This window comes from Talpa occidentalis, unplaced genomic scaffold, assembly GCF_014898055.3.
Source record: "Talpa occidentalis isolate TD23 unplaced genomic scaffold, MPIMG_talOcc4v2.1 talOcc4.4, whole genome shotgun sequence".
NCBI classification, from domain to species: domain Eukaryota; kingdom Metazoa; phylum Chordata; class Mammalia; order Eulipotyphla; family Talpidae; genus Talpa; species Talpa occidentalis.
The window spans coordinates 43,693,996-43,721,419 of NW_023604295.1; the positions used below are offsets into that span (position 1 = coordinate 43,693,996).

General features: G+C 42.2%; 1 protein-coding gene across 5 annotated transcripts in view; it reads left to right on the forward strand.

Annotated features, from left to right (window-relative positions):
- MYLK (myosin light chain kinase) overlaps positions 1-27,424 on the forward strand; it is a 232,225-nt gene that overhangs the window by 62,880 nt on the left and 141,921 nt on the right. For 3 of the 5 annotated variants that reach the window (XM_054700503.1, XM_037525428.2, XM_037525424.2), the window contains one exon: positions 7,915-8,082. In XM_054700503.1, the coding sequence (XP_054556478.1) occupies positions 7,918-8,082 (165 nt within the window). In that variant the 5' untranslated portion in view covers positions 7,915-7,917. Of the gene's footprint in view, positions 1-1,785; positions 1,939-5,030; positions 5,182-7,914; positions 8,083-27,424 lie in introns of those variants that run through there. The other 2 variants (XM_037525426.2, XM_037525427.2) reach the window with 2 other exon arrangements.

A 27,424-nucleotide genomic window follows, 5' to 3' on the forward strand; every position in this document is an offset into this window, starting at 1 on the left:
TTCTCTCTCACTCTTCTCTCGCTGCTGTGTATAGTGTTTTCCAGTAACTGCAGATACTATGATGTCACAACATATTAGATGCAGAGGCAAAATTTAAAATTTTGCTCCCTTCTATTAAGCCAGACCTCAAAGAAATTTATGAGAGATGAAAAACTCTGCTTACTAAGGTTTTTTTTATTTTTTATTTTTTTGCTTTGGAAACTATGTTTCTTTTGAAATATCACTAATGTTACTATAATAGGCTTCTTATTGATGGTTTTAGTGAATTAGTATTTCTGTTTTAAGTTATCATATGATAAATATTGACAGTAATAACTCATAAACAAATGTCCTTTGGTATATTTAATGATTTTTTTTAAAGATTTATTTATTTATTTATACAAGCACTGGGTACAGTCAGAAGTGTGGGAGAGCGAGAGAATTCACCAGAGCCAGAGCGAGGAACAGAACAGGCAGAGTAACGAAATACATTGCTGAGGGGAGCAGTGGGCAGCAGGAGAGGTCTGCAAGCCATGTGGGACCCTTGCCTGGTGGCTGGGGATCGAACCGGTGCTGCAGAGGCTGCGGGCAGCTTCGCAGCCCAGTGCTCAACCGCTGCACCACCGGGGAGGCCCTTAATGATTTTTTAGGAATATGAAGGGGCTCTGAGTCCAAATAATTTGATAACTGCTGAGCTAGAGGGTAAGGGAACACCTAGGTGTTATGAGAATCTCAGTTATTTAAAAATGAGACAAAGCTCAAATCCATGTCATTTCCTGATTCAGATATTTAGTCTGCCTGAAAGTGTCAGCTTCATAGGATGAGATTCTTTTGCAACTATGGAAATGCCTTCTCTTTCTTGGAGAAGTACTGGGGGGATCTCCTTGTTACCATTTTTTAGAGGTATGTGAGAAGGACTGCTTCTAAAGCTCCCCAAGGGTCAGGAGTAGCGCTGCTGGACCCTGGGCAGGATGTGAACACAATCTGTGGAGGCTGGTTCAAGTCTCAGTCCAGATTCCTTAAGACAATTGGTACATGGGTGTTCCCAATCCACCTGCTGTCTGGACTCGCCTCCCTCTATAGGGATCATAAACTGGGCTTCTTCTTAAGAAGTTTAGGGCCTCCCCTGGTGGTGCAGGTGGTTGAGTGCAGCACTGTGAAGCTGTCCGCAGCCTCTGCAGCATGGGTTTGATCCTGGCCCGGCTGGCGAGAGTCCCACATGGCGCTGCAGACCTCTCCTGTCGCGCCCGCTGCTCCCCTCAGCAGTGTATTTCTTCAGTCTGCCTGTTCTGTTCCCCACTCTGTCTCTGGTGAATCCTCTCACCCTCCCACGCATCTGGCCTGTACCCCAGTTCTTGTATAAATAAATAAATAAATCTTTTAAGAAAAAAAGAAGTTTAAGGAGGAAGAGCTGAGTGTCAGAAGACAAATGTCCCATGAACCCTGGGTGGCAATCGCAGGCCTGATGTGCCAGGGGGTGAGTAGTGATCCTGACAAGATATGGAATTGCGAATGTGCTTAGCCCCTCTAAAAGCTCAGCTCTCTGCTCAACACTATCCTCCCTTTATTCCACAATTAGATTGGAATCTGCAGTTCTGAACAAGTAAAATCTTGTGATCGTCCACCCCTGGTTTCCCTGAGACTCTATTAAGAGTCTCTGCAGCTGGCAGCCAGGGGTTTCAAAGGTCACCCCAATTGGGCGGATTAGAACAACCAATCTCCCTAACTGGGTGAATTTGAATGCAGGCGGAAGGCAAGTTGCAACATCTTCAAACAGAGTCAGACAAAGGTCCCTTAACTTTTTTCAGTCTGGCCCTGCATGCCTCAGCTGTTTGGCTCTCTCCTTCACTATCTTCCTTCTGAAGCAGACCTTGGACAGGAATCTCTGCAGTACAGTGGTAAAGAGTGGCTGCCCAGGCATCTCGACTCATGTGAGAGCTGCCCGGGGAAGAGACCACGGTAAGGGTGACAGTCCTCCGGTGTGTGAGCCTACCCCACTGTTGGCTCCCGGGGACCAATGCAAGTCAGCCTGGCACAGCTCACAGCGAAGGAGCAGTTTTCTCCAGGATTAGCAGCGATTAGGGAATTTGTCAGGATGTGAGTGAGAAAGTGGAGTTGTCATTGCCTGGGGCACTTGAACCTGCGTGTTAGCTGCCTCTGAAGTGTGCTGTGGCTGGTGGGTGGGTGCAGGCAGATTGTGCTCCCTGGGAGCACTTCCTTTTGGGAAATGTTTGCTCTTTCCAGGATTCCCTGCTGCCTGATCAGGTGCTTAAAGACAATCACTATTTAAAATGTATGTGTTTTGGATTGGGATGTGGGTAACTGGTTTCTCTTTACTTGTTGTGCCATATAACTTGATCTCTGATTTTAAACATTTTTTTTTTGAGTCTCTTTGCTTCAGAATTGCACTCTTTTGACCTGTAGATATTCTCTATAGGACAAAGTGTTCCTTTCTGGTTCCAAGAGACTGTGTTTGAATGATTAATAAATCATGTCACTTGTAAAAACCTAATTTGGAGGTGAGCTTTGGCCCAAGGGTTTTGTGTGTGTGTGTGTGGTGGGGAACTGCTTCTAGCTCAGGGTCCACCCCTCATTTTGAAACCTCCTCCACTTTTCTCTTCTCTGTCCTTCGATCTGCATGTAAGTGGTATTGACGGAAACCCTCTGGATGGGTGTGTTTGATTCCTGACACTGAACCGGGCTCTTCCAATAGGGAAACTTTTTCAGAAGTTACCCAGTCTCCCTGGTGTTCTTGATTGGAATTTGGTCTCCAGGCTATGTGAAGAATTAGAGGGAAACAAAAATAGTTTGGTTTATTATTATTATTTTTATTAGTCCATTCCGAATATGTCAGTAACCAGTAACTGAATGTAGAGATGGAATCTGTTTATGCTGCTGATGGCAGTAGGCAGGGTGATGGGCTGAGGGGAGCTCTTTGGCTTGTCCTGCCAGCCTGGTACTGGCCCCCCTCCCTGCCTCTGTGATAGTTCAGTAACCAGGCCTCCTCCCCTCCTCACCTCACTTCCCTAAAGGGGACTGTTTCCTTGCTGTATTAATTTGCTGGACCCATTTCTTAAGACAGATACCCCTGAGGGATGGATGACTTCTGTGTTCCATGTTCTTGGATACAATTCCAGTGAGATGGTGGTGAGGTGGGCACACTCATACCCACCTGGGGGAGGGGTTTAAATTGGTGTTATCTTTCTGGAAAGCAATTTGGCAAAAAAAAAATTCAGGAAAAAAATTCATTTCTTTCCTTTCCTGAATAATCTACGTTCAGAAATGTTATATTGGGGGGAAAAAAAAAAAGATGCAGGTCAACATTTATTTATGAGAATGCTAATCACATTATTTATAGCAAAAGAACTAGAAAAATAATTCATTTAAACAGAAATAGGTAAAAGAAACAGCTAAATGTCAAACTGGTGATAATTGATTAAGTACAATGGAATATTGGGCAGTTATATGAATGAATATTTATAAATAAAATAATGATAGGAGTTTACTGACAATAAAATGCTTAACCAAAAATAAGTAATATTATGGAAAGTTTCAAACATAGAAAATTAGAAAGAATGATGACATGAGTACCTCTAGGACCCCTCCCCCAGGTGGGTATGAGTGTGCCCACCTCACTACCATCTCACTGGAATTGTATCTTTCTCTTTAAAAAGTTTCAGATTGGTTAGTTTTTAAAATAACATCTTAAAAAAATAAAAAATAAATAAAATAACATCTTGTTTTTAATTTGTCCTCTTGGTTCCTTGTGGAGACCAGACAGTCTCCATTTGTATAATTGTCATTTGTCCATCTGCTGGGAGCCCACTTTATCTGTAGGGCTGTTTTCTTTTTAGGATACTTTTTCAAGTATCCTAGTCCTTTGGTTTTGTTACAAAAATTATATTATAGATTATCATCCATCTTTTAATGTTGTCCATGGTGTGGTTTGTGAACAGTCTTAATTATATATATATATTTTAATGTAGTTAATTTTATATGTAATTTATATGTATGTGGTAGCAACTCTCAGCCTTTTTCCTTGTTACCTGGACCTCAGCCCCCTGCCACCAGCCAACTCTTGACTGCTGACAGAAAGCTAGAAGGCCCAGTGGTCAAAGAATAGGGACTCTGGGCTTCAAATGACAATTCTTTCCCCTACTAAACACCATGACTTTAGGAAAATTTCTTATTCTCTTTGTTCCTCACTCTCTATTCTATAAAATGGGGTTAATAAGATCATCTGTGCTGTTGTGAAGAGCAATTGAACTTCATTATAAAGTGCTTAGATGTGCTTTATATTTTGCTATTATTGTTACTGCAGTGACACTGCAGTCTTATCATCAGGAAAGGAATTTTGTTTGCAAAGTTAATACCTTATCGGTGGAAGAGAAAGCTGGATTTGTCAACAGGGGCGGTGCATGTTGCAAACAAATCAGGTCTTTGTTACTTTAAGTTGAACTTTCAAAAAATTTATCTCCATTTTGCTTCTGTTAGATGTTACTCATTTTATTTTTTAATTTTTTTTTTTTTTTGAAACTTAAAGGAACCTGGACCCTGGTAGCACTCCCCCCCATTCCATTCCAGTTGTATTCCGCTTGCCTCTTGGTATTATCCTTAAGTTTTTATTTATTCATTTATTATTGAGGAGCTAATATCCCAAAACAAGAAATACAGTATCAGGCAAGGTCCACTCAGGGGATCAGAGACAACATCAGTGCTGTACTTCCCAGGAGGATCCTCAAATCTCTGAGGTTCTCACAATTTCCCCCACCTTCCCCTCTCTCTCTTTGTCCCTTTCTCCCTCCGCCCTCCATCAACTCAGAGCCCTCACTGCATCTATTAATGTCTGCTAGTTTTTTATAAGTATTTACTTTGTAGAGTTGCTTGTTGTGTAAATGTCCAGTATTTATGTCATTCTAGCTTGCTTTACTACATATAATTCCCTCAAACTCTCTCCATTGTGCTGTAAGTACATTTCATCGTCCCTTATGACTGAATAGTATTCTATTGTGACTATACCACAGCATCTTGATCCAGTCTTCTATTGATGGGCATTTAGGCTGCTGCCCTGTCCCAGCTGTTATAAAATAGTGCTGCAGTAAGCACTGTAGAGCATGTAGATTTTGTGCGATGGTTTCATATTTTTTGGATAGTTGTCCAAGAGTGGGATTGCTGGGTCATTTCCATTTTCAGTTTTTTAAGGTAAATACAGATTGTTTTCTATAATGGTTCCACCCATTTGCATTCCCACCATTGATGTAATAGGGTTCCTTTCTCTCTGCATCCTCTCCAGTACTTATTGTTAGGCATCTTTTTCATATCCACCTTTCTCAATCAGTGTGAGATTATATCTCATTGTGGTATTAACTTGTATCTCTCTTATTAGAAGCAATGATGAACATTTTTTCATATATCTATTGGTCTTCTGGATATCCTCTTTGGTGAATTGTCTGTTCATATCTGCCCAATTATTAATTGGGTTGTTCACTTTTCTATTTTTAAACCGTCTAAATTTTTATGTATTTTAGATATTAAATATTAACCCCTTGTCAGTTATATATTGTGTGAATCTTTTCTCCCATTCAGCAGGATGTCTTTTTAATCTTATGTTCTCCAATTATTTATTTTTTTTTTTATTTTACTGACCATAGGGATCAAGTCTCCAAGAACATCTTTGTCATTGATGTTATGGAGCATATTGCCAATGTTTTCTTCTTTATTTACTGTTGCAGGCTTTATATCAAAATTTTTAATTCATTTGCAATTTGCTTTTGTGTACAGAGTTAGAGAGTGATCCAACATCATTTTCTTATGTGTGGCTTTCCAGTTTTCCCAGCACTGTTTGTTAAAGAGACTCTCCTTTCCCCATTGTATTGTCATGGCTGCTTTATGATAGATTAGGTGCTAATATATACCTAATATTTTATTTCTGGGCTTTTTATTATGTTCCATTGATCCATGTATATATTTTTGTGCCAATACCATATTGTTTTTAATACTGTTTTTTATAGTAAAGTTTGAAGTCAGGTGATGTGATACAGAAGTATCTCTACTATTTTTCTCAGGGATTGTTTTTGTTACTTGAGGCCTTTTGTGGTTCCATATAAATTTCAATATTTTTTGTCTAATTTATTTGAAAAATATTGTTGGTATTTTGATGGGGATTGTCTTAAATTTATATATCACTTTAGGCAGGATAGTAATTTTGATTTTCCCCATCCATGAGCATGGGATATCCTTCCATCTCCTTGTGTCAAGTTCTTTAAGAAAGTCTTGTTGTTCTAGTTGTAAAGGTCCTTCTCTCCTTTAGTTAGGTTAATTATAAGATATTTGATTCTTTTTGAGGCAACTATAAATGGAGTAATTTTATTCATTTGTTTTTCTTCTCATTCATTGTATATGTAAGTGCTGTGGATTTTTGTATGTTAATTTTATATGTTATTAAGTTTAAACAAATGAATTACATGCCCCAGATACCACTATTTATTTGTGTCAGGTTTGCAAGTTATAGCATAGGATTTAAATGAGAAGATGCCCAGAAAATAAAAACAGGGGATATTATATCAGTTTGTAGTACATGTTTATTTAGTAGACATTTGTCACACACCTGTGATAGCCCAGACAGCATAGATTCTGTGGTGAATAAGAAGTGATCTCTAACCTTTAGTTGTCCCAACCAGGTGATTCTCCCATCCAGACTTGGAACCTGGAGCAGGGATACTTAGGTTGCATTCTAGGTGGTGGCTCAGGTATCCAGTGACTTCAGCAGAGCTCTAATCACTGGGCTCTTTTCCATTGCTACCTGATTTCCCAAGCTGGTTCTCCAGCCTTTCCTATAGATTTTGGGAGCTCTAAAGATGGGGTTATAGTGTGGGAACCCATTTTTCCAACATACCCTTTCTCCATTTATGAGAGCCAGAGTCAGTTTCTGTAGCTTGCAGCCAAGAATTCAGATTCACAATTCTATTTCTGAAATCAGTGCTAAGGAAGACCCTTTGTTTCAGCTAACCTTGCCAGTCCTTGGTAACATCGGGAGCCTGAGTTATTTTTGCCCAGGTATTTTTGCCACATCAGGTATTTCTGCCAGTGATGCCATCATTTTGCTTTGGGTGAATGGCTTACCTTTTCTGGGCTTGTTATAAATGGAAGAGTTAACATGAATAATAAATTTCCTTTTCTTTCAGTATTACTAAGATATAATTGATTTACAGCACTGTGTAACTTTAAAGCGTGCAGGCATAATGACTTAACTTACACGTTTTGTGGAATGATTACCACAGCAAGTTTAGAAAACATCCATCACTGGATAATCTTAAAACATTTCTTTCTCTGACATTCTGTAATCTTTGAGCCTTTTTCAAGTATGTCTTCAGATAAACAATTTCCTCCCAGGCCGCACTTCCATTCCCCAATTCAACTTCAGACTCAGCTCAGTTCATCCAGGTTCCTGCCATATTAACACCAAACTGCTTTCCATTCTTGGAATATGGACCCTGTTGTTCCTTAGCCTGTGAGCTCTCACAGTTGAAGCAAAAGCACAAGTGCCTAATGGAGATGTTGGTTCTGAAGCGTCGCTGGCTATTAAGTACTGAATTCAGATACCTCTTGTAAAATCTTGAAGATCCCTCCAGATTCTCTCTTTTTGTCCCAGCTATCCCTTCCCTAGAAGTTCTTGGACTAGTTTTGAGGAAGCCCACGTATTACCCAGGGAGCTGGTATTTAGGGTACACTGGGCATCACCCGGCAAGTGTGTGGAAGGCAAGAGCTTCTTATACCCAGGGAGGAGCTCCATGTGTACCCTGACCTAACAGGGCACCTGCCCCCAGAATAATCCACAACACAGTGGTCTCACCAGCATGCTGGGCCTTCCACTGTTTACATGAAAGCAAGGGTTGTGTTTTTCTCCTCTGACCTGCTCTTCCTTCCTGTTTGCAGACCATGGGGGATGTCAAGCTGGTTGCTTCAACGCACATTTCCAAAACTTCTCTCAGTGTGGATCACTCAAGAGTCAGCTCCATGCCCCTGACTGAGGCCCCTGCTTTCACCTTGCCACCCCGGAACCTCTGCATCAAAGAAGGAGGCACCGCCAAGTTTGAAGGGAGGGTAAGAAGTGTCGCTGATTTGGGGACTGGACTGGGGGTGTCATTCCTTCTCAAGGCCTTTCCTTTATGGTAGAAGGCCTAGTTTTCTTTTAGACCCACACTGAAAGTAAATATGTATCAACTTGACCTATTTCTTTCCTTTAGTCTGTGTTGGAGAACTCCAGCTGTGGGGATGACACAGATGTTTTGCTGCTAATGTAGGTCATGTTCTGGATATGTACTTCCTGATTATGGAATGGGCTGTGGCAGAGAGAACACAGCTTGGATTTAAATATATACCTATAAATCTACGTAATTGAGAACTAATATTTCTCTCACCCCTCAAGGAGTATTTAGTTTACTAATCCTCTCGTGTTTCCACTTGTTAAGTGCAGAGAAGTAGGATGAGTAATTGGACCCCTTACTCTGTTCTGTTAACTTGTACTAATGAATATTAGTCTCTTGCCCTTTCTGGGTAGACCTGCAAACAGACATGATAATTCCTTGTCTATCTTATACTAGAAAGGAGAAGATAGGAACATTGAAGAATAGCTGTAAGAGTATCTGAAGTTATGCCCAGTTGGCAAGATGTGTAGTAAGCTGCTGACTCAGGCCACTACAAGTCCAATCATCTACTTGACATGGAGATACATTTGAGAGTCAGGGAGATTTGCAAGTAATATCTGTCTTGGAATTAAACTCACGGGCTCTAGGAAATGCTTTAAAGCTAGAAATCTTTGATCTGAGTGAAAGAAAAGAGATGTGATAAGGAATGCATAGGTTGCAGTGTGAATCTGCAATTTCAGAGCAGGCCCCTGAAAGCTTGTGAAGGAAGAGGCTGGGCACATGGCTCTCCTGTGTGGGCCACTGGGCTACTGGGTCATCTGGACAGTGTGCAGGGGCTGCACAGTGCTTTGTGCTCCTCACATGCCTGTCTAGTTAAGACAGTTTACTAGTCGATCAGACAGAACAGCCTTGTTACGTCTTTTACTTGAAGAAGATTATGGGGGAGTGTTGGTGGTCTGGGGAGTCTGTTTCTTTACTTTGGGTACTACCATGGTGAGGGCTCTTCTCTGTTGCCCAATCCTGTGCCCCTCCATCCCATAGCCCCAGAGCTGGCAAGAAAGAAGCAATAGGAAGACTCCCTGGGGACTTAGAAATGGCTTAGACAGCCAGGGAAAGGGATGGTACTGATACACACACAGCATAGATGGATCCTGGAAACATGTTATGTGAAAGAAGGCAGATACAAAGGGCCACACATTGAATTATTCCATTTACATGAACTGTCTAGAGTAGGGAAACCTATAGAGATAGAAAGTATTTGCCAGGGGTGAGGGAGGAAGTGTGGGAAGCAACTGCTAATGGCTGCACACCTTTATGAATGTTATAAAACATTGAATTTACACTTAAAATTAAAAATTAACTTTGAAAAAATGGTTTTACAAAACTGATCTCACCCTCCTGCCTCCTCTCAGGGCAGACTCGTTTCTCAAATTCAGAGAAACATGGAGAGGAAGAGTTGCTTCCCTATAGCATGGGGAGGCCTTTGCTTCCTTTGCTGACCCTGGAGGTCATGAAAGAGACTTTGAGAGATTTGATTTGGAACCCTCCTAGAATGAGCACTGGCAGGTGTCAGCACCCAAGCACTCTGCTGCTTGGTCACTCCCTGGCAGACAGGTCAGAATGTCCATGAATGCAGATTTCCTTGTCTGAGAAGAAAAAACTAGCTGTTTCTATATTTCTTGTTGGCAGATATGTGATAAGAAAATGAGTTGTAGGGGGAAAAAGTACTTTATAAATTTTAAAGAGAACAATAAATATTTTTAATGAGGTGAAATTCACATGTCATAAATTTAACCATCTTAAACAATTCAGTGGTATTTAATGTACTCTGTGTTGACTGCAGAATTCTTCAAGTATCCTTTCAGCATGAAAAAATTTGGCTTATATTGATGAAATAATTGAATTTATATATTAAATGTGGACCAGGTATCAAAATTAATGTGTTCCTTTTAGTAGCAGCCTGTAGAGCTACATTACCACTCACCACCTGCATGGAATCAACCCAGAACACCTTGCAGGCATGCTAGCAGGTAGTGGGCACAGAATAAAGACAGTTCTGGAGTGATGTTAGGCAGAGTGGCTTCATCTGAAAGCTTTTGGGGAGACATGCGGAAGGACAGGCCGCTGCAGAAAATGCTTTGCAAACAAGCACACTGTAAAAGTGTATTATCACTGCAACAGAGGACACAGAACAATGTTTTTTACCCAGGGAGAGTCACCTCAAATGATTTCAGAATAAGAAAGCTGGCAGTTTTGATACCAGAGATGAAGTTCATCAGGAGGTGTTTTTGACCCTGTGCCCCCAGCGAAGGTGGTGCAAACCCAGAGTGACAGAGGTTGGGAGCAGGAATTGCTAGTTACAAAGGCAGAGCTCCATACAGGCTCACCCATTGACCACAGTCCATGGCCTCTGCCTCTGGTGCATGTTAACCTTCTCTACTGTGCCCACCTGAGCTGGCTTACAGCTGACCCCTCTCTCCAGGCCCTGGGCCACCTCCTGTCTTGCTGTCAGTTTCATGGCAACCTCAGGACCTCAGGTCTGCAGTAATTGGTCTCTTGCAGGATCTCTCATGAGTGAGTGATTTTTAAAAATTGAACCTTCAAACTACTTCTTAGGCCTAAACTGATGCCGGTTGCAGTCAGCAGGAATCCTTCCCTTTCTTACAGCTGCCCTCAGAAGCTCTGCCTACCTTCCTCCCCTCCACTCTCTTCCCCTCTTTAAAGTTGCCACCACCAGCTGGAGTCCTAAAGTCTGGGCGTGGAGGGCACTGAAATGTCCTGGGTTCTTCTGAAGGAGGGCACAGTGACCCTCCCATTTCTGTAGAGACAACGTGGATGGCGTGGCTATGAGGAAGTTATAAAGGTTGGTTTCCCATTACCTTTTAAAACTGCTACTTAAAAGTTGGTTCAAACTTATGCTCTATGTTTTTATCCCTGAGAGAGGCACTTGCCTGGCCTGCCTCATTTTCCTTTTTATGCCTATTTTTAGGCCAAGGACTTAATGAATCCCCTCCTCTAATAAAGCCCCTCTTTCTAGCAAGAAAATTTTGGTGACATTAAAGTGGGACCACAGTGCTCTTGTGGTTTTTCTTTTTCTGAGATGTTCCAAGTTTTGAGATGTTTAGCTCTGTGGCCTCAGACCCTCATGTTTATTAGGACTTTTCTTTGTGGCAGATACTTTGGACAGCCAACACCATTGCCAGTCCCCTTCGCCCTTGTCCTTTTCTACTTTAGATGCCACTCTAAAAGCTTTCTTTGCAACTACGGGTGGCTCAGTGAGACATTCTGGCAGAAGTTCATTAGGGAGTTTCTGGGAAAACTCTTGCTTCTTAATTATATATATATATATATATTTGATGCTCTCATATTCTATTCCTCTCCTGCTTCCTGCCTTGGATGCAGATGTGCTGCCTGAAACTCAGGTAGCCAAACTAAAACCAGGAGACAAAAAACCAGAACACTAACAATTGGTTGAGGTGGGTGTGGGTGGAGAGTACAGAGGAAGCCTAAAGACCAAGAGCTATAGGATAAAAATCCTAAGACTTAAAGACTTTCCCAGATAAGATATTTGGCTACATTTACATAAGAAATCTTATGAAAAATATTCCTACTTGATAAACACCTAATGACATGCATGTGGAGATAGTGCCCCTTTAAATGATGTGAATAAATAGGGAGAAGGCACAGTGCAGAGAAAAATGTAAAAATGCTTTACATCCTTGCCAAATGCACTGCTAGTGATGGAAGTGCTTTATTCTGAGTGGCATGTGGTCCTGCAGTTAAAAGCATTCTACAAGAATTCTTTCCTCCCTGGCTGTGGCCATCTGGCTTGAACCAACAGGGTCGAGGGTTTATGAGAGGAAGTCAACCATATGGGGTTTATTGATAAATCAGTGCTATTATTGAAAAACTGCTGTATGATAAGGGTCTTCTGATTAGGCCAAAACTACCTCCCTTTTCTTGGCTCTGCCAGCCCAAATATTGAGGAAATTATATTTTCAGGAACTTATAAAACTCTGGCTCTAGATCTCATCAGTACCACCTTTAAACCCAGGCAACGTGAGCCCAGGTTTTTGCAAGTCCTGTTCCTTCATCGGTCTGTACCCTCACCCCAGAGCAGGGCATCTGTCTGCCAAGGTCTATGCCCACAGAGCTGCATCATTCTTCCAAGTTCAGGCACCAGGGCCCTAGAATTCTAAACTAGAGCCCACTTCCGAGGCCAGTCTGGGACTTTTCTTATGAGGTGGCCAGGCCTAAATGGGGTGGTCAGGGGCAGTAGTTTTCTTAGGAGACAGCATGGTAGATGGGACTGTTGCCTGCCCACATGTCAGGATGGAAGGAGGGTGGGAAGAGCAGTAAGCTGGGCCATGTCACTGCCTAGTGAGCGCTGGGTCCAGGGCCTCTGGGAGCCTCCATGCAGAGAGAGCCAGCCCCACAGATGCCAGGGGCTGCCTGAAACTCTCCCAACTCTTCTGTTGCCCATGTGGTACCTGGAGTACCTGTGGGCTGCTCCCCCACCACAGTCAAGTATGAAAGTAGTGAAATGGTGGGAAAAATATCAAAATGACAGGACATCTTCCTCTCTGCCCTGGAATTCATTCTTATCAGAAAAAGCAAATATGATGACAGGGCCTGGCTGTCCTGTGAATCAAATGAGCTGATATTTCAGTGCCTCTTGAGCAGTACGGCCCAAAGGAAGTTTCATTTCAGACAAGGGGTCTTGGTGTTTACTGAAGTGGGCTTCACAATAAAGGGGCAGCCTGCTTTCTCAGTTTCTTCTCTCACCAACAGTAGTATGCTCCCCCCACCACCTTCTTTCCTTTTGCTTCTAACTCAGAAACAACCACCATTCTGAGAAATTTGAAAGAAGCATCTGGTCTGCTCTCTGGCCCCCAGAGTCCTAACTGGTTTGGTTCTGAGAAAAGTTGTGCATATAAAACAATAAAATATGACAGTGTGTAATTAAATGCTTGAAATAGTTCAATACAAAGTTTGTACTTTAGGAATGTAGAAGAGGTTAGGATGAGGTTTGGAGAGCCTTGAAAACTGGTTTCCTGCTTTCTGACTTCTGTGCTTGCAGCTTGTCCTTCCTACTGCTGACTAGGCCACCCTACCCCCCACCTCCCACCCCTGCTTACTGTCCTTGAGCCTTGGAGGAAGTTCCTTAGGGCTGTCTTTGAGGCCTTTCATATCCAACTGCTGCTCTCCAGCACTGTCCCTTTCCTCCCTTCCCCTTCTCCCCAGCTATACACACAGAACAGATACTTTGTCTGGTATCATCTTTGAGGAGAAAGGTTAAACAAGAAATGTTTTGTCATTCCCATAGAGTTATGGAAGGGGGGCAGAGTGTGAGAGAAAGGAAACTAGCTTTTTAAAATTTTTTTTTTTTTTTTAAGATTTATTTATTTATACAAGCATTGGGTACAGTCAGAAGCGCGGGAGGGTGAGAGAATTCACCAGAGGCAGAGCGGGGAGCAGAGCAGGCAGAAGGACCGAAGTACACTGCTGAGGGGAGCAGCGGGCGGCAGGAGAAGTCTGCGCACCATGTGGGACCTTCCTCTGGTGGCCGGGGAGCAGCCGGGGATCGAACCGGCGCTGCAGAGGCTGCGGGCAGCTTCTCAACCCAGCGCTCAACCGCTGCACCACCGGGGAGGCCCTTTAAAAAATTTTTAAAGGAACGACTTACTTCCATTAGTGACAGTTTTATTTATTAATTTTTTAATTAATTAAATTTTTTCTTACATCATTGTAACCCCCATAGTTGTCCCGCCACCATATCACCTGTGAACCATCACCATTTTCCCTTGTGTTCATCCCTCTCCAGTTTTGCTCTCCCGCCCCCTCCTTTGCTGTATGCTTCAGTTCTATGGTCAACTTGCTAGTTTTGACATTTTCTTAACCTTATGTTTGGTTTCTCTACATTCCACACAGAAGTGAGACCATCTGATATTTACCTTTCTCCTTCTGACTTATTTTGGCTAGCGTAACCCCTTCCAGCTCCATCATGATGCTGCAAAAGGCACAAGTTTGTCTTTTTTGATCACTTAGTAATATTCCACTGTATAAGTATACCACAACTTTTTGATCCTTTCAGCTATATATTTTGGGGCATTTGGGATATTTCCATATCTTGGCTATTGTAAAGAGTGCTGCAATAAACAGGAGTGCAGGTTTCCTTTCAAATTAGTGTTTTTGCATCCTTTGGTAGGCGTGGAATCACTGGATCATATGGTAGCTCCATTTTTAGTGTTCCAAGGAACCTCCACACAGCTTTCCATAGTGGCTCAACCAGTTTACATTACCACCAGGAGTGTAAGAGGGTTTCTTTATATCCACATCTTCTCCATCATTTGTTGTTTCTGGTTTTTTTGATGTGGGCCAGTCTTACTGGAGTGAAGTGGTATCTCATTGTGGTTTTGATTTGCATTTTCCTGATAACTAATGATATTGGACATTTTTTCATATGCCTGTTGCCCCTTTGCTTTACTTCTTTGGAGAAGTGTTTTTTAAGTTTCTTTTGCTCATTTTTTTGACTGGGTTGTTTGCTGTGTTTTTATTGAGTTGTGTAAGTTCTTTGTAGATCTTTGCTATCAGTCCCTTATCTGTTGCATGGTGTGCAAATATTTTCTCTCATTCTGTAGAATGTCTCTTTATTTTTGATTATTCTTTCTTTTCCTATATAGGAACTTTTTATTTGTAATCCCAGCTGTTTATCTTCCCTTTGTTTTCCTTGCTTCTGGAGAAGAATCCTCAAACTATCTTTTGTTGCTATCCTATTAGGGCCAGGCAGGTAATGCTAGTCACTTTATCCTCTTGATAGGGTAGCTTTATCCTCATTTTATTTTTTTAAATAGAGGCTCAGAGTGATTATAAAACTTGGCAAGTTACTGAAGGAGGCAATACGTGCAGTACTTTTGGGTCCAAATCTTTTAGTCCTCATACTTTCTGGCACCATCTTTTTTACCTGTCTCATCTGGTTCCTTGACCTCAGTGACTGTTTCTTATTCATCTTTGTGCCCCAGGACACCATGGACCTGCCACATGAGGGGTGGTCAATACATATTTGGTTCCCTGGAACTAGAGTAGTAGTAGATGCCAGATCCCTTGCCAGTATTCTTATCACCCCTTACCCTACCCCACTCCCTGTCAACCTTTCTAGATCATTCCTAGTTCCCCACCTAGGCCCTTATTCCTGCTCCCTCCCTTTACTCTGGCTGAGCCTTCATCTAGAGTGACCTTCCTTCTTCCAGTCCATGTTATCTGGCCTCAGGGTCAAATTTAAACTCAGGCTTCTTCCCTTAAGTGCGTTTTCTTTTTAAAACTTGCTATTAGAGTACAGAAGAGTCATGGCAACAGGATGTGGAATATTCCCAATAATCACATAAGGTTATTCATGAGTAATAACCACAGGAAAGAGTTGCCTACTTTGGCCTTTTTAAAATGTATCATTCACTAATCATCTCTGTGCCTATAACTTTGTTATAAAGAAGTAAAACTTTAAAGGTTAGCTTATTTTTAAATTAAAAAATTCAAACAATGTAGTGTAACAAGGTAATGTTTCTTGCTTCGACCCTTATTTACACTCTCCAGAGACAGCCACTATTAACAATTCTGGTATCACTGCAGAAATGTTCTATTAAAATATAAACATATCTGCACATGCTTTTATGTATACAAATGGGACCATGTATATAGATTGCTCCCTTTATTTAACTTCTTTTTGCTTTTTCCCCCCACATTAATCTGTTACATCATAGGTCTAATTCTCAGCTTTCTAACCCTCAATTCTTTTTTTTTTTTAATTGAGGTAACATTGAGTTACATTATTGTATGTGATTAAGAGGCACAGGATCACTCTTCGGATGCCTCATTCCCACCACCAAGGCACCCATAGTTTCCATCCTAGTCCATTGTTCTCCCTCTCGACTACGTTTCCTTCGCACACCTTCCCTGCCTCAGTTCCACAATTAGATTTCTAGTGTTTGTTACTGATTTGGTTTTGCGTGACCCTTTGTTTTATTTCTCTATATTCCACATATAAATGATACCATCCAATCTTTTGTCTTCTCTGACTTATTTTAACATAATTCCCTCTAGTTCCATCCATTGGTGTAGTTGCGGATGACAAGAGTCCATCTTTTTTTAAATACCTGAGTAGTATTCCATTGTGTGTATATACCACATCTTTATCTATTCATCTGTAGTTGGGCACTTAGGTTTTTCTTTAACTTGGCTCTTATAAATAGCACTGTAACTAACATAATAGTGCACATATCCCAACAAATTAGTGTTTGCATTTGTGTCCATCTTTATTGAAGGGTGTCATCTTAGAATCCCAGCAAGCTTGAGGTGTTCCCAAAATTTCTTTAACTGCTTGGGAGGCTTGGGAATTCTCATGGCATGGGGGCTGGGTGTGGACTCCCTGGGTATTACAGAGTTCCTGAAGTATTCAAGGGAAAAGTAGCAAACTGGGATATGACAGCACATGTATTGCTAAAGCTACAATTGTCAGCAATTGGTGGCTCCCTCTGACTCAAAATGCTGAGCTGAACAGACTTATTAATTTCTCCTCCATCCAAACATGCCATTGAAATGAGAGGTTCAAAAGAAAATGCATTCTGAACTGCACTGAGAGCAGGTGGAGGGAAGTTGGTGGACCAGAGAGAGATTTTCTTGGGATTGTATTGAAGGCTATAACAGCATTACCCATCGGAACAGATAAGGGGTGAAACTTCAGCAGAGCCACAAATTTGAGGTGACAGCATATGGAGAGTCAGAGTGGGCTGTAGGGTAGAACTCAGGGTGATTAAAAAAAAGAAAAGGACTGGTTACTTTATATCTCAGTGCAGGAAACGGAAGCTCTTATTGTGGGTATTAACCCATATCTCAGAAGAAGGTCTATTTACTTTGCCACAGGATAGAAATATGTCAAATGTGTTGCTCCATGCCCCAACACTCTGAGTGAAGTCTGCCAGCACCCATTGAGTTACACAGAGTTTGCACTCATCAGAGAGCCAACACTCCCCTCAAGGCCTGGAAAACCCACATCAACCACATACATTTGTAAACTAGTGCTTCGATCATAGTTCTTAATTGTTATTTTAAATCAACCCATGGACAAAACTCAAAAGTGTTAGTTACAGTCACAGAACAGAAAGTAAGCTCTGTAAACTTTGGAAAGTCAAAGTAAAGGAATGGTGAAAGGCAAAGAAGAGATGGGAAACCTCTTTGGAGGAAGCAAAAGCTATTGGGAGACTGACGCCCTCATCTCACAGAATGAGAAGTGAGGAAGTGCCATCTGAAATGGATGGGCCAAATAACAGAGGTTTGGGTGTATGATTTAAAACCATAATGATAGAGGTAAAAATTGGTCAGTTCATGAGCCACATTTGGCACATAGACCTTTTGTGTTGGGCCAGCAGTAGTCTCAAAAAATTTGAGCAGATTTACAAGTGGAAAGTTTATACATATAATTATTTCTGAATAGCTTTCTCAGGAAATAAGATCAGACAACACTTCCACATGGCAACACTTGGGCAGTGGGTGCCACCCCCTGCATCTGAGCATGTCTTTTCCAACTTGCTATTGCCACCCCTCCCCCCTACTCCTAGGCATCTCCTGCCACAAGGGCAAATGCTGTTGCCAGTTATGACTTTGCTTTTTCCTTAGCCATGTCTTTATCAATAACAGGACAGTAAAATATGGGCAAGAAGGCCCTCATGACATTTTTTCCCCACCCACTTTCTATGAGTTTGTAATCATGCCATAAAGATCCAATAGAAGATATAAAACTAAATATAGGACTGGTGATAAGGAGCAAAATTCCTTGCCATTCTTAATCGGAATCCACTAAGTGCTGTTCAATTCTTAAATGAAGACATAGACACAGCATACATTATCTAGAATTGTGGAGTTACTGATGAGAAGAGTAGAGTAGAAAGATGATTTCTATGGTTTTATTTGGGAAGTAAGGAAAAGAGTAAGAGGGAGAGTAACTTTTGCCATTTTATACTCTCAACTTCACCTTTTACTTTATATACATTCTTATCGCTGGAAGTATTTAACAGTAGATGGGAATGGCTTATGTCATTTCTAAAAAGCACAATAAAGTTGCATGTCAAATGATGTCCACTGAGTTCAAATTCTAGATTCTATTTCATAAATGGTCACGATAAAAACATAGTTTACGTTGAAAGGAACAGAGACAAAATCTGGGCAAGGGAAAATATATAACATTGTGATGAAATATGTTACACAGCCCTATTAGCAGGTACACAAGTGGATATCACTGCCAAATACTTCTAAAGTATTTTTGTATCTGAGAAACTACAAAATAAAAGCTCCAAGAGCCCACCTTTGCGGCCATGAGGAAGCAGGTGGAATCTTCCTTTGCTGGAACGCAAATGGTTGGCTCTCGCTGCCTGGGTCAGAGACAATAAAACCTTTACAGGCTTTGCCAAGAATTCTACTTTGGACATAACTTGACTCTTAAAGAAGAAGGACAAAAGGAGTTTTTATAAAGATATTCAGGTACTATTTATTTACTTTTGGTAGTCTTCATTTTAATTTTTTTTGAAATAACATTGTGCTGTGGCAGCTTATAAGTTTCAGGTGTGCGTTATTAAAAATCAACATGTGTATAAACTACATTAAGTTACATTTAAAATAACATAAAGGAACTCACTTATGCTCAAAGAGATATCATTGAACAAATAAGTCCATAGGGTAGGTTTTGCATAATAGCATACTTCTCGTTTGGGGGAGTTATATCCATCAATGGAAATGTGTGTGAAAAATATAAAGTGGACAGAGGAATGGAGCACAGCCTGATCACCACCCTGTGAATGCATCTATGCCTTCCCTACCTCAAATTAGAAAAAGATTTGGAGCCATGTGAATAGAATTGGTTTTTGTTGTTCAGTCCTTTAAGTATAGTTTTTAAATTTTGCAGTAATAGTTTACCTATCACGGATAGCCTGGTGCTAGCTAGATATATCTCTTTACTAATAAGGTTCTTATTATTTTAACATGCTTCCAATTATCTTGACTGTCTGCCTTGAAATGGAAACATTTCAAAGTGAGCAATGCTCTTTTCAAAATGAGCTATGGGAGATGGAGAGACCAGATTAGAGACCAGATTCTTGCTCTAATCAGATTCACCTCTGTATGCATGAGGTGGCATGAGGGACAAGATATAAAATGCTGAGTTTGGCATGAGTGAGGATCTGCATCGGCCTGGGGGATATCACTGAGGCCTGGCTTCTTTTTTCACATAGGTAGAATTTCTGCAAAACCCAAGATGTTCCCATCACTTATCATATGCAACTTCCAAATTTAAATGATGTTAACCATTAAGATGCTACTTTGTTATAAAATAAGCCTACAGAAATTGAGTTTCCTTTGTAGTCCAGACACTGGGACTACAAAGAAAAAAAAACAAAACAAAACATGGTCTCCATTTCCGTGATCTCATAACAATTGGATTATCGATTTTGGGATTGGAAAATTAAAGCTTTTCTCCTCTCCAAAGTCTTTTCCAGCTTATCCAGCCCATCGTATTCTTTTCCATTGCCACATTTCAGGAGGGTTATATTCTGTACTCTACAATTTAAAATTTAATTAGATTATCAGCATAATATATTGTGGAAGGCTACTAGGCTTGGGGGTTAGTTCTTAGAATGTGGCCTTAAAACTTTCAACACTAGTCTCAGATTTCTTCTAAGGCTGTTTGTGATCTGAAATTCTATGAGATAAATTTTGTAGTGTATTCTTTGTTTCACTTTCATTTGGAGGGGGTGCTACATCCATAAATGGAAATGTGTCTGAATAATATAAAGTGGAGAAAGAAGTAGAGCATTTTACATGTTTAATTAAAAAAAGAATCTTAGTACTAGCTCCTGATGGGTCAGTAAAGATTTGTTCAGCTTGTGAATTCTCTAACTTGTAATCCTTGATTCATTAAAGCTCTGTTCTACTTTTATCTAAGGTAGATTTCAAGTATTTGGATTTGATCCATTCAATTAATATTTATTTTACCACAAGCCATACACTGTTATCTGCTTAGAATTGTAGTCTTTGAGGAAGACTGGCTCAGCACTTGTGTGGGTTTCATTTATAAGGATTTGGTATCTACAAATCAGGTGGGGAGTTAGACCTGATGATCTTGACAGTTATTCCCATCTTCAACATTTTATTTTCTTATTTAGTCCTGACATCTTAGTATTGGCATTTTCTTTGAATTTTGTTCTAATTATCTCCTACATTTAAGCATATACAATATATTTACATCTTACAGTGTCCAAGCCCTTTTAGGTTTGATAGAAGCTAGAAAGTATAGGTTATCCCATCTACCGTACCTAAGCACTTGGAAGAATATCCCCAGAATTAAATAGAACCAAGTGTATGTAAATGTGCTCTGAGAGCCCAGTGACTCCCAGAGAACAGCACTCAGAGGGAGAATGAGGTAGAAGAATGAGGCTGGCTTCTCATCACCCTCTCTGAGTTAAATCTGCCCATGCACTCTCTGGACATTCCTAAAGGGTGACATTCTGTCCCACCCCTGGGTTGGCCTTATCTGCCAAGTCCGCCAGGTGTTTCCCGATCAGTTTCTTCCAGGCTTCATATACTGCAGGGTTCTTCTTGGAGCACTTCTGTTTGGCCTAAAATCCTGGCATGGTTTTGAATCTAAATTCCCTACCTAGTATTCACTGTTGACAGTGTGGGGCCATCCTCTGAGCCAGTGCTCTTCCCAGCTGCCCTTCTACCTGGGCCCCATTCTTGACCAGGTTCTGGGCTCTTCTGCTCTGATTTTTTTGTCCTTTCTAACTGAAGCCTGGACCTAAAATCTTCAAGAATGCTACCCAGGCCTTTCCACTTCTACCAGGGAGCCCATCCCAATTCTCCTCCGTTATGACTTAGCTGGGGCTTTCTTATCCTTTATACCAGGTCCTTGAATAACATCTTGTCATCCATCCTTTCACCTAAGTAGTGGTTTCCAAGAATCTGTCAATGACATTAAGCTTGAATTTACCATGTATGTTAGTTAGGTTTTATGTTCTGGTTATTTATGTTCTGTGATGAAAGTCTATTGAGAATGATTTCTTACTCGTTTGTTGTTCTCCATGGCATCTAGGATGTGGCCTTGTCCATAGTAGGGAAGGAGTAAGGCCTGGTGGGGTTGTAGTTGACAAAGATGGACTTAAATACTTCGGGGCACTATAGTCAACTAGCGATGCTGAAATGCTTCCTTTGAAGATATCTTTGTTTAGAAGTTTGTTGGTTATTGTAGGGAGCTGGCTTCTGGTAGCACTGACTATGTGACCCTAGACAGAAGGCTGGCTGCTGGTCACATGCCTGGATTTTGCCTCTAACTTGCACTGACCTCTGGGCTTTAGTTTCCACATCTGCAAATGAGGAGGTTGGAACTCCTCCTGCTCTCACAGCCCATGATTCCATAAAAATGAAACTTGAACAAGAAATTTAGTAGACATCTAGTGGTTTTCTTAGTGTGGCCGCTAGGCTGATCCCCGGTGCTACATGACATGACACGCAGGAGGGCTGACTTGATCAGGTGGTTTACAGGTTAATTCAGTTCAGCAATCATTAGCCATATGCAGGACATTTGGTAAAGCTGGGATAAAAAGATGGCAGAGGGGACAAAAGACTGTCTCTGCATTCAAGGAATTCACCACCTCAAATGGCCAAGGCTATGAATCCGCCCTCTATACCCATTCCACATATGCCAGCCTTGAGGGCTGCAATGCTGTCTGGGAAGAGAAGCAAGTTCTGACCCACATGTCAGACCTGATTGTCCTTCAAGTTTGATCCCTGTCCGGACCTCTGCTTAAGATGCTCTGAAATGAAAGGGAGTGGTGACTAGGTAAACCGTGTCCTTGCAGGGCGGACTGAGTGATGGTGAGGATGGGAGGTGACATACTGAGTCCCTGTGCAACTCCTCTGAGAGATGCAAGTCAGGAAACTGCAGGAAGATGAGGCAGGCTGAGGCGGCAGCAGCTGGGCCTGTGAAGTGCTGGAATTTAGATGGCAGGCGCAGGCCTGGAAGGGAGGGCTGTCTGCGAAGTGTGGAGGACTTGGCTCACCCGACTCCCAAACCCTGGGAAGCCTGACAGGGGAGTAAAAAATGAGCCTGGAAGAGTTGGAGCCAGGAAGGCAAGGAATAGCAAATCAAATCTGGATCCTGATTTAAAAAGCATTAGGCTGGGGAGCCAGGCACCTGAGCATACTTTCCATAGCCTGTCATGCTGGGCATACACCACCCACAAGCAGTGAGGAGTTGTGGCCACGAAGACTGGTTTCCCAGACTGCAGCCCCCCACAGCCAGGTACTCAGGGCTATTCACTCCATTATCTGCCATACTCTGTTGGGCTGGAGGATGCAAAGCCTGCTGTAGTTCAATACAGAGAAGAGAGGGGAGAGGCTGGTTTGGGGAATTGGCAAAAATAATAACCTCATAATAATATGAGTCCCACACTCATCTAATGAGCAGGGGCCTTGATTCATTGCTCACCTGGGCAAAGCTCTTTTCCAATAAAATCAAATCAACACCATTCATTTATAGCATCCTTCATTTATAGCAATCTAAGCATCGCTGGTTGGGATTTGGGGTCAAATCTGGACATGTAGGTGCTTGAGTCACCAGTGAAGTCAACATGGGGTAGATCAGAATATATTGGGTGCTTCCCTGGATGGGGGGGTGTGGAATCCACTGCAGCCCCCCTGAGGTCAGGCCACAGAATGTGCCTCTGAACACACCACCCTAAAGAAGCTCTTATTAAAGCCCCTCAGGTGAGACTGTTGGCCTTGAGAGATGGGGGCAAAGGTCATGGCTGCGGGTTTCAGCTGCATCTGAGAGCGCATGGGAATAGCTGAGGCAGCGCGGGAGGAGGTGGTGGTAGGACAAGCTTGTGTCAGGCGAAGGTGCTCTCTGAGGGACTGCTCGAGCTCATGGTTGGCTCATAGAGATACTCTCTGTGTCTGTTATAAGATGTGTGCCTTCATGTAGATGTGCTTTGTACATATAAAAGGTAAGGTTTTTAGCTCCTGAACCAATCTTCACCCTCTTAGGGGTGATATTTCCCCCTATTGATTCAATTTTATAATGCTTAGAGTCCTTTACTGGGGTGGAGGTGAGAGGTCAGACAAGAGCTAAGAGAAGATGTGGGGCAGAAATAAAAGAATAAAAGAACAGGGAGCATAGATGGGTGCAGTGCATTCCTGATGGTTGAAAGGGCTACAGATTTGACTACAAGCTTCCTAAAATTCACCATCAGGCACAGGGTGATTTTGTCATTAAAGGGAAGTCTGTTTACTTAGGTGCTGCCATCAAACATGTGACCTGCAGGTTAATACCTGAGGAGATGTACATGTGTCCTGTGTCTAAATAGAGGAGCTACCTAGGTGTTAAAGGTGGTAAGGGATGCTATTCGGGCAGAAGAGTGGAGGGCCCTGGCTCCTGCTGTTCTCTGTTCTGGGATCCCCCTCCCCAGAACTCACATCGCCACCTTGTCTACACTTCTTAGTTCCTAACCTGCTCAGGCCCCTGCCTGTTGCTCCCCACTTCACCTCCCTGTGGTGCAGACATCACTCCAGTCTATATTCACTCACACTCCCTGAACTTCTTAGTGCCCCCAGCTGGGTGACAGTGTGATCTTTTCAGAGTTTTAGGGGTGGAAGGGGGTGCCAAGGAAGAAGCAACAGAATAGCAGCCATGGCAGGTTGAGGGTAAAAGCCTTTGGGAGACCTGTTTCAAAGCGACGTCTTCAGGAGCACCGGCCAGCTCTGTGCTGGTCATCATGGGCTTGCTGAAGCTCAAATGATCATAAATTGTAAGGTCAGGCACCAAGAACCTCTGTGCAGTGGGGTGGTAGGAAGAGTAGAAAAAGCACAGCCTTTGCAGCCCAGAGATTTGTATTTGAAACTCCATAGCTGAGCTGGAATGAGAATTCCTGTCTGTAAACTGGGGGTGCTACCACCCATATTATGGCATCATTTAAATGAAGTGTCTGCTATATATGTAAGATAGTAAGTGCTTAGTAACTTTCAGTGAGAATTAAAATTGTTCATGTTGTCTGTGTCCTGCTTTTTTCACCTACCATGTGATTTTTCAAATGACTCCATGAGCAAAATTTCAGTGGCTACTACTTCTTTAAATATGATACAACGGGGCCTCCCTGGTGGCACAAGGGGTTAAGACACAGCCTATGAAGCTATCCGCAGCCACTGCAGCATGAGTTTGATTCCCGGCCAGCCAGGGAGCAACACACATGGTGCAGTAGACCTCTCCTGACTCTCCCACTGCTCCCCTTAGCAGTATATTTCAGTGAGTCTGCCTGTTCTGCTCCCCACTCTGACTTTGGTGAATCCTCTCACCCCCCACACCTCTGGCCTGTACCCCAGCTCTTGTATGCATAAATAAATAAATCTTTAAAAAAATTAATTTGACACACTATCATTTATTGAGTCATCCCATCATTGGTGGTTTTTAGGTGGTTTCCAATATATCCTTTTATAAATTAAATTTTAATGGGCATCTTTATACATGAAACTTTCAATTCCATATTTAAGATTATTTACTGTGGGTTGATTAGTTTGTGGTAGAGGGGATTACGGAGACAAAGACTTTGGGCATTTTTAAGCTCTAGTGCTTTCCAATAAGGCCAGTCTTCCCCTCGCCCTGCTAGCAGTAAAAGATGAGACATAGCACCAATATTCACAGTGCATCTGCTCCCTCCTCTGTGAGATACAAATTCAGCTTATCAGTTTGGAGCAATTTCCACCAGCTTTTTCCTGCTTTAGCTCACAGTCCAGTTCTCTGAATTTTCTAAGCTGCTCTCCATGCTGGAATCCTCACTAGACTCCAGTCTGCATCTGCCCTCCAGCTTAACTCCTGTTGCCAGCTCTCCTGTTCCTGGTTCTGGAGTCAGACGCAGCCTGACATCGAGATGGGAATGATCTCAGAGTTTCAAGCTCAGAGATTCCTCCAACCACACAAGGTCAAGTCTTGAACTACAATTTGTTCTTTTTCTCTTTTCTTCTCCCCGCCCACATAATCATTAATTTTAATCTTCCCATTTGTAGCAGATTGTTATTCAGTATATTTGTCATTTTGTCTACTTTAGGTCCTAGATGAGGAGCCTTTAGGGTTGGACACTGCTTTCCCCGGTAGTGAGGGGGTTTCCTAAGACAGGGACCACCTATTGTTCTCACCCCTACTGTCAATGAGCAGCAGCTACTGGGGTAGGTCCTGTGAGACAGGAAACACTGAAGTCTCTGTTATGCTCACTAAGCATCGATGCAGCTGATTGATGCAACTTTATTCTAGATGTTATCTGACTTCCCTGAAAGACTATAGTGGAAAAAGCAAGAATTTGGAGAACTTAGACACATTATTTAGCTTCTTTGACTCTATTTTTCTTACCTGTCAAATTAGCATAGTGTGCGTATACACTTTCATTTAACTTACATTTGATTGTAAGACTTACCATATTGATTCTGCCTTCTCCATCTCCCCATTGTGAACAGATGGCCCCTGAGTGGAGACAGGCTTAATCGTGTTTATATCTCCTGCAGATTATCTAGCACAGTACTTGAGAAAGGTGCTCAATAAGCTTTTGTCAAATAAGTGAATGAACAATATTAGTGAATAAGACCCTATGCTTTTTTATCAGAGTATAAAATACTATAAAATGTGCATCAAAAGCATTTAAAAGACCTCATGTAGAAGGTAGAATCCATCCTAGGTTATTCTAGGAGCCATTAATTTATTCATTGAGGAAATAAGGATGTGCTTATTTGTGCTCTCAAGAGTATTTCTGGGGGAGGGAAGGGAGGGTGACGAGGGGAGGGGGTTATTGATGGAATATCTTGCCAAAATACTAGGTGGTCTTGGAAGAGCTTTTTCCTATCCAGAACCTTTTGGCCCATGGTCTTATTTGACTGCCCCAAGAGACTGTCATAGGAAGAGCGTGAATTTGGGGAGATTGTGCAAATTACTTAACTTTTTTGGCTTTATTTTTCTTATCTGTAAAATTAGCAGAGTAACGCTGACCTTCCAGAGTTAACGGGAGGATTAAATGAAAGGATTTGTATATAGTGTGGCGTATGCATGGTGAGGCTGAATGTCCACCCCTCTGCCCTTGAGTAGCAGGAGGAAGTGTGGTAATGGCCTGGGGAGGTCCGCGCTGTGGTCGCTACTGACCCTGCAAAAGTGTTGTAACTCCAGCTGACCTGCTTGTAGGTTGCTTAGGAGAGGACCTGAGAAGTGACAGGGAAAAGGTTTCATGCACAGCTCATGAGTTAAGAGAATATTACTTAATTGTGGGTTTGATGGAAAACATTATGTGAGGTTGGTTCAGATCTTTCCAGAGGTCTGCCAGCAACCTCAGAAGTGGAGCCTTATTGAAAACAGCTGAGGAGGAGGTTGGCGCCCAGCCTCTCCCTGCTTTCCATGCCCCAAAGCTGTCTCACTCAGTGGACCCAGCTCAGGCCCAGGACTCTGCCAAAGCCCCTCGCCTGGGGCCAGGGGGTGGCTCTGCCCAGTTCCAGACTCCCAACTCAAAGGTTGAAACCACTTAAACCTGAGAGAGGAATTAGCCAGGACTGCCAATGGCGTTTCTCTCAGGGCTTGTCATTAACCACTGACTTGAGTCTTTGCAGGATGAGTTAACCAGTGCATGAGTTAACCAGTGTGAGGTTCTCAGGGCAGGGGTGTGGGCTGCCCGCTGGGCCCTTGATGGATGGACTCTGTTGTCGTTTGAAGTCCTCTCAGCAGTCCTGCTGGGCACAAGCTAGGGAATGAGGACACTGTTCAAAGCTCCCATTCGGAACCTTCTCCCTACACCCCGCCCCTCCCCGCACCTTCCATGAAGTCGGCTGCCAGCTCTGCTGCAGCTGAGGCCCATTTGGTCTTATTCCAACTGGTCACCAGCCATGCCGATGTCAGCTGAATTTTCTTAATGACAAGTATGGACTGCCATGCCTCAGCCTTCCTTTCTGACGGGCTAGTTAGGACTATTCTGTTTTAACTTACTTTCATAAAATATGTACTCCTAGCAAATGTGTGCATTTTTTAACTTCAGCAAGTTTTTAATTTTTTTTTTACTCTTCATTGAAGTAAAATATATTCATTGTGAAAAAAATGGAAATAAAGAAAAAGCAATCCCACCATTCTGAGCTGTTTACATTTTTATAGATTTCCTCCTAATTTCTTTTATAATAGATAAGTAAATGATATCAGGCTTTTCTGCCCTCCCGCCATTGCCATTAGGACTGATGATGGA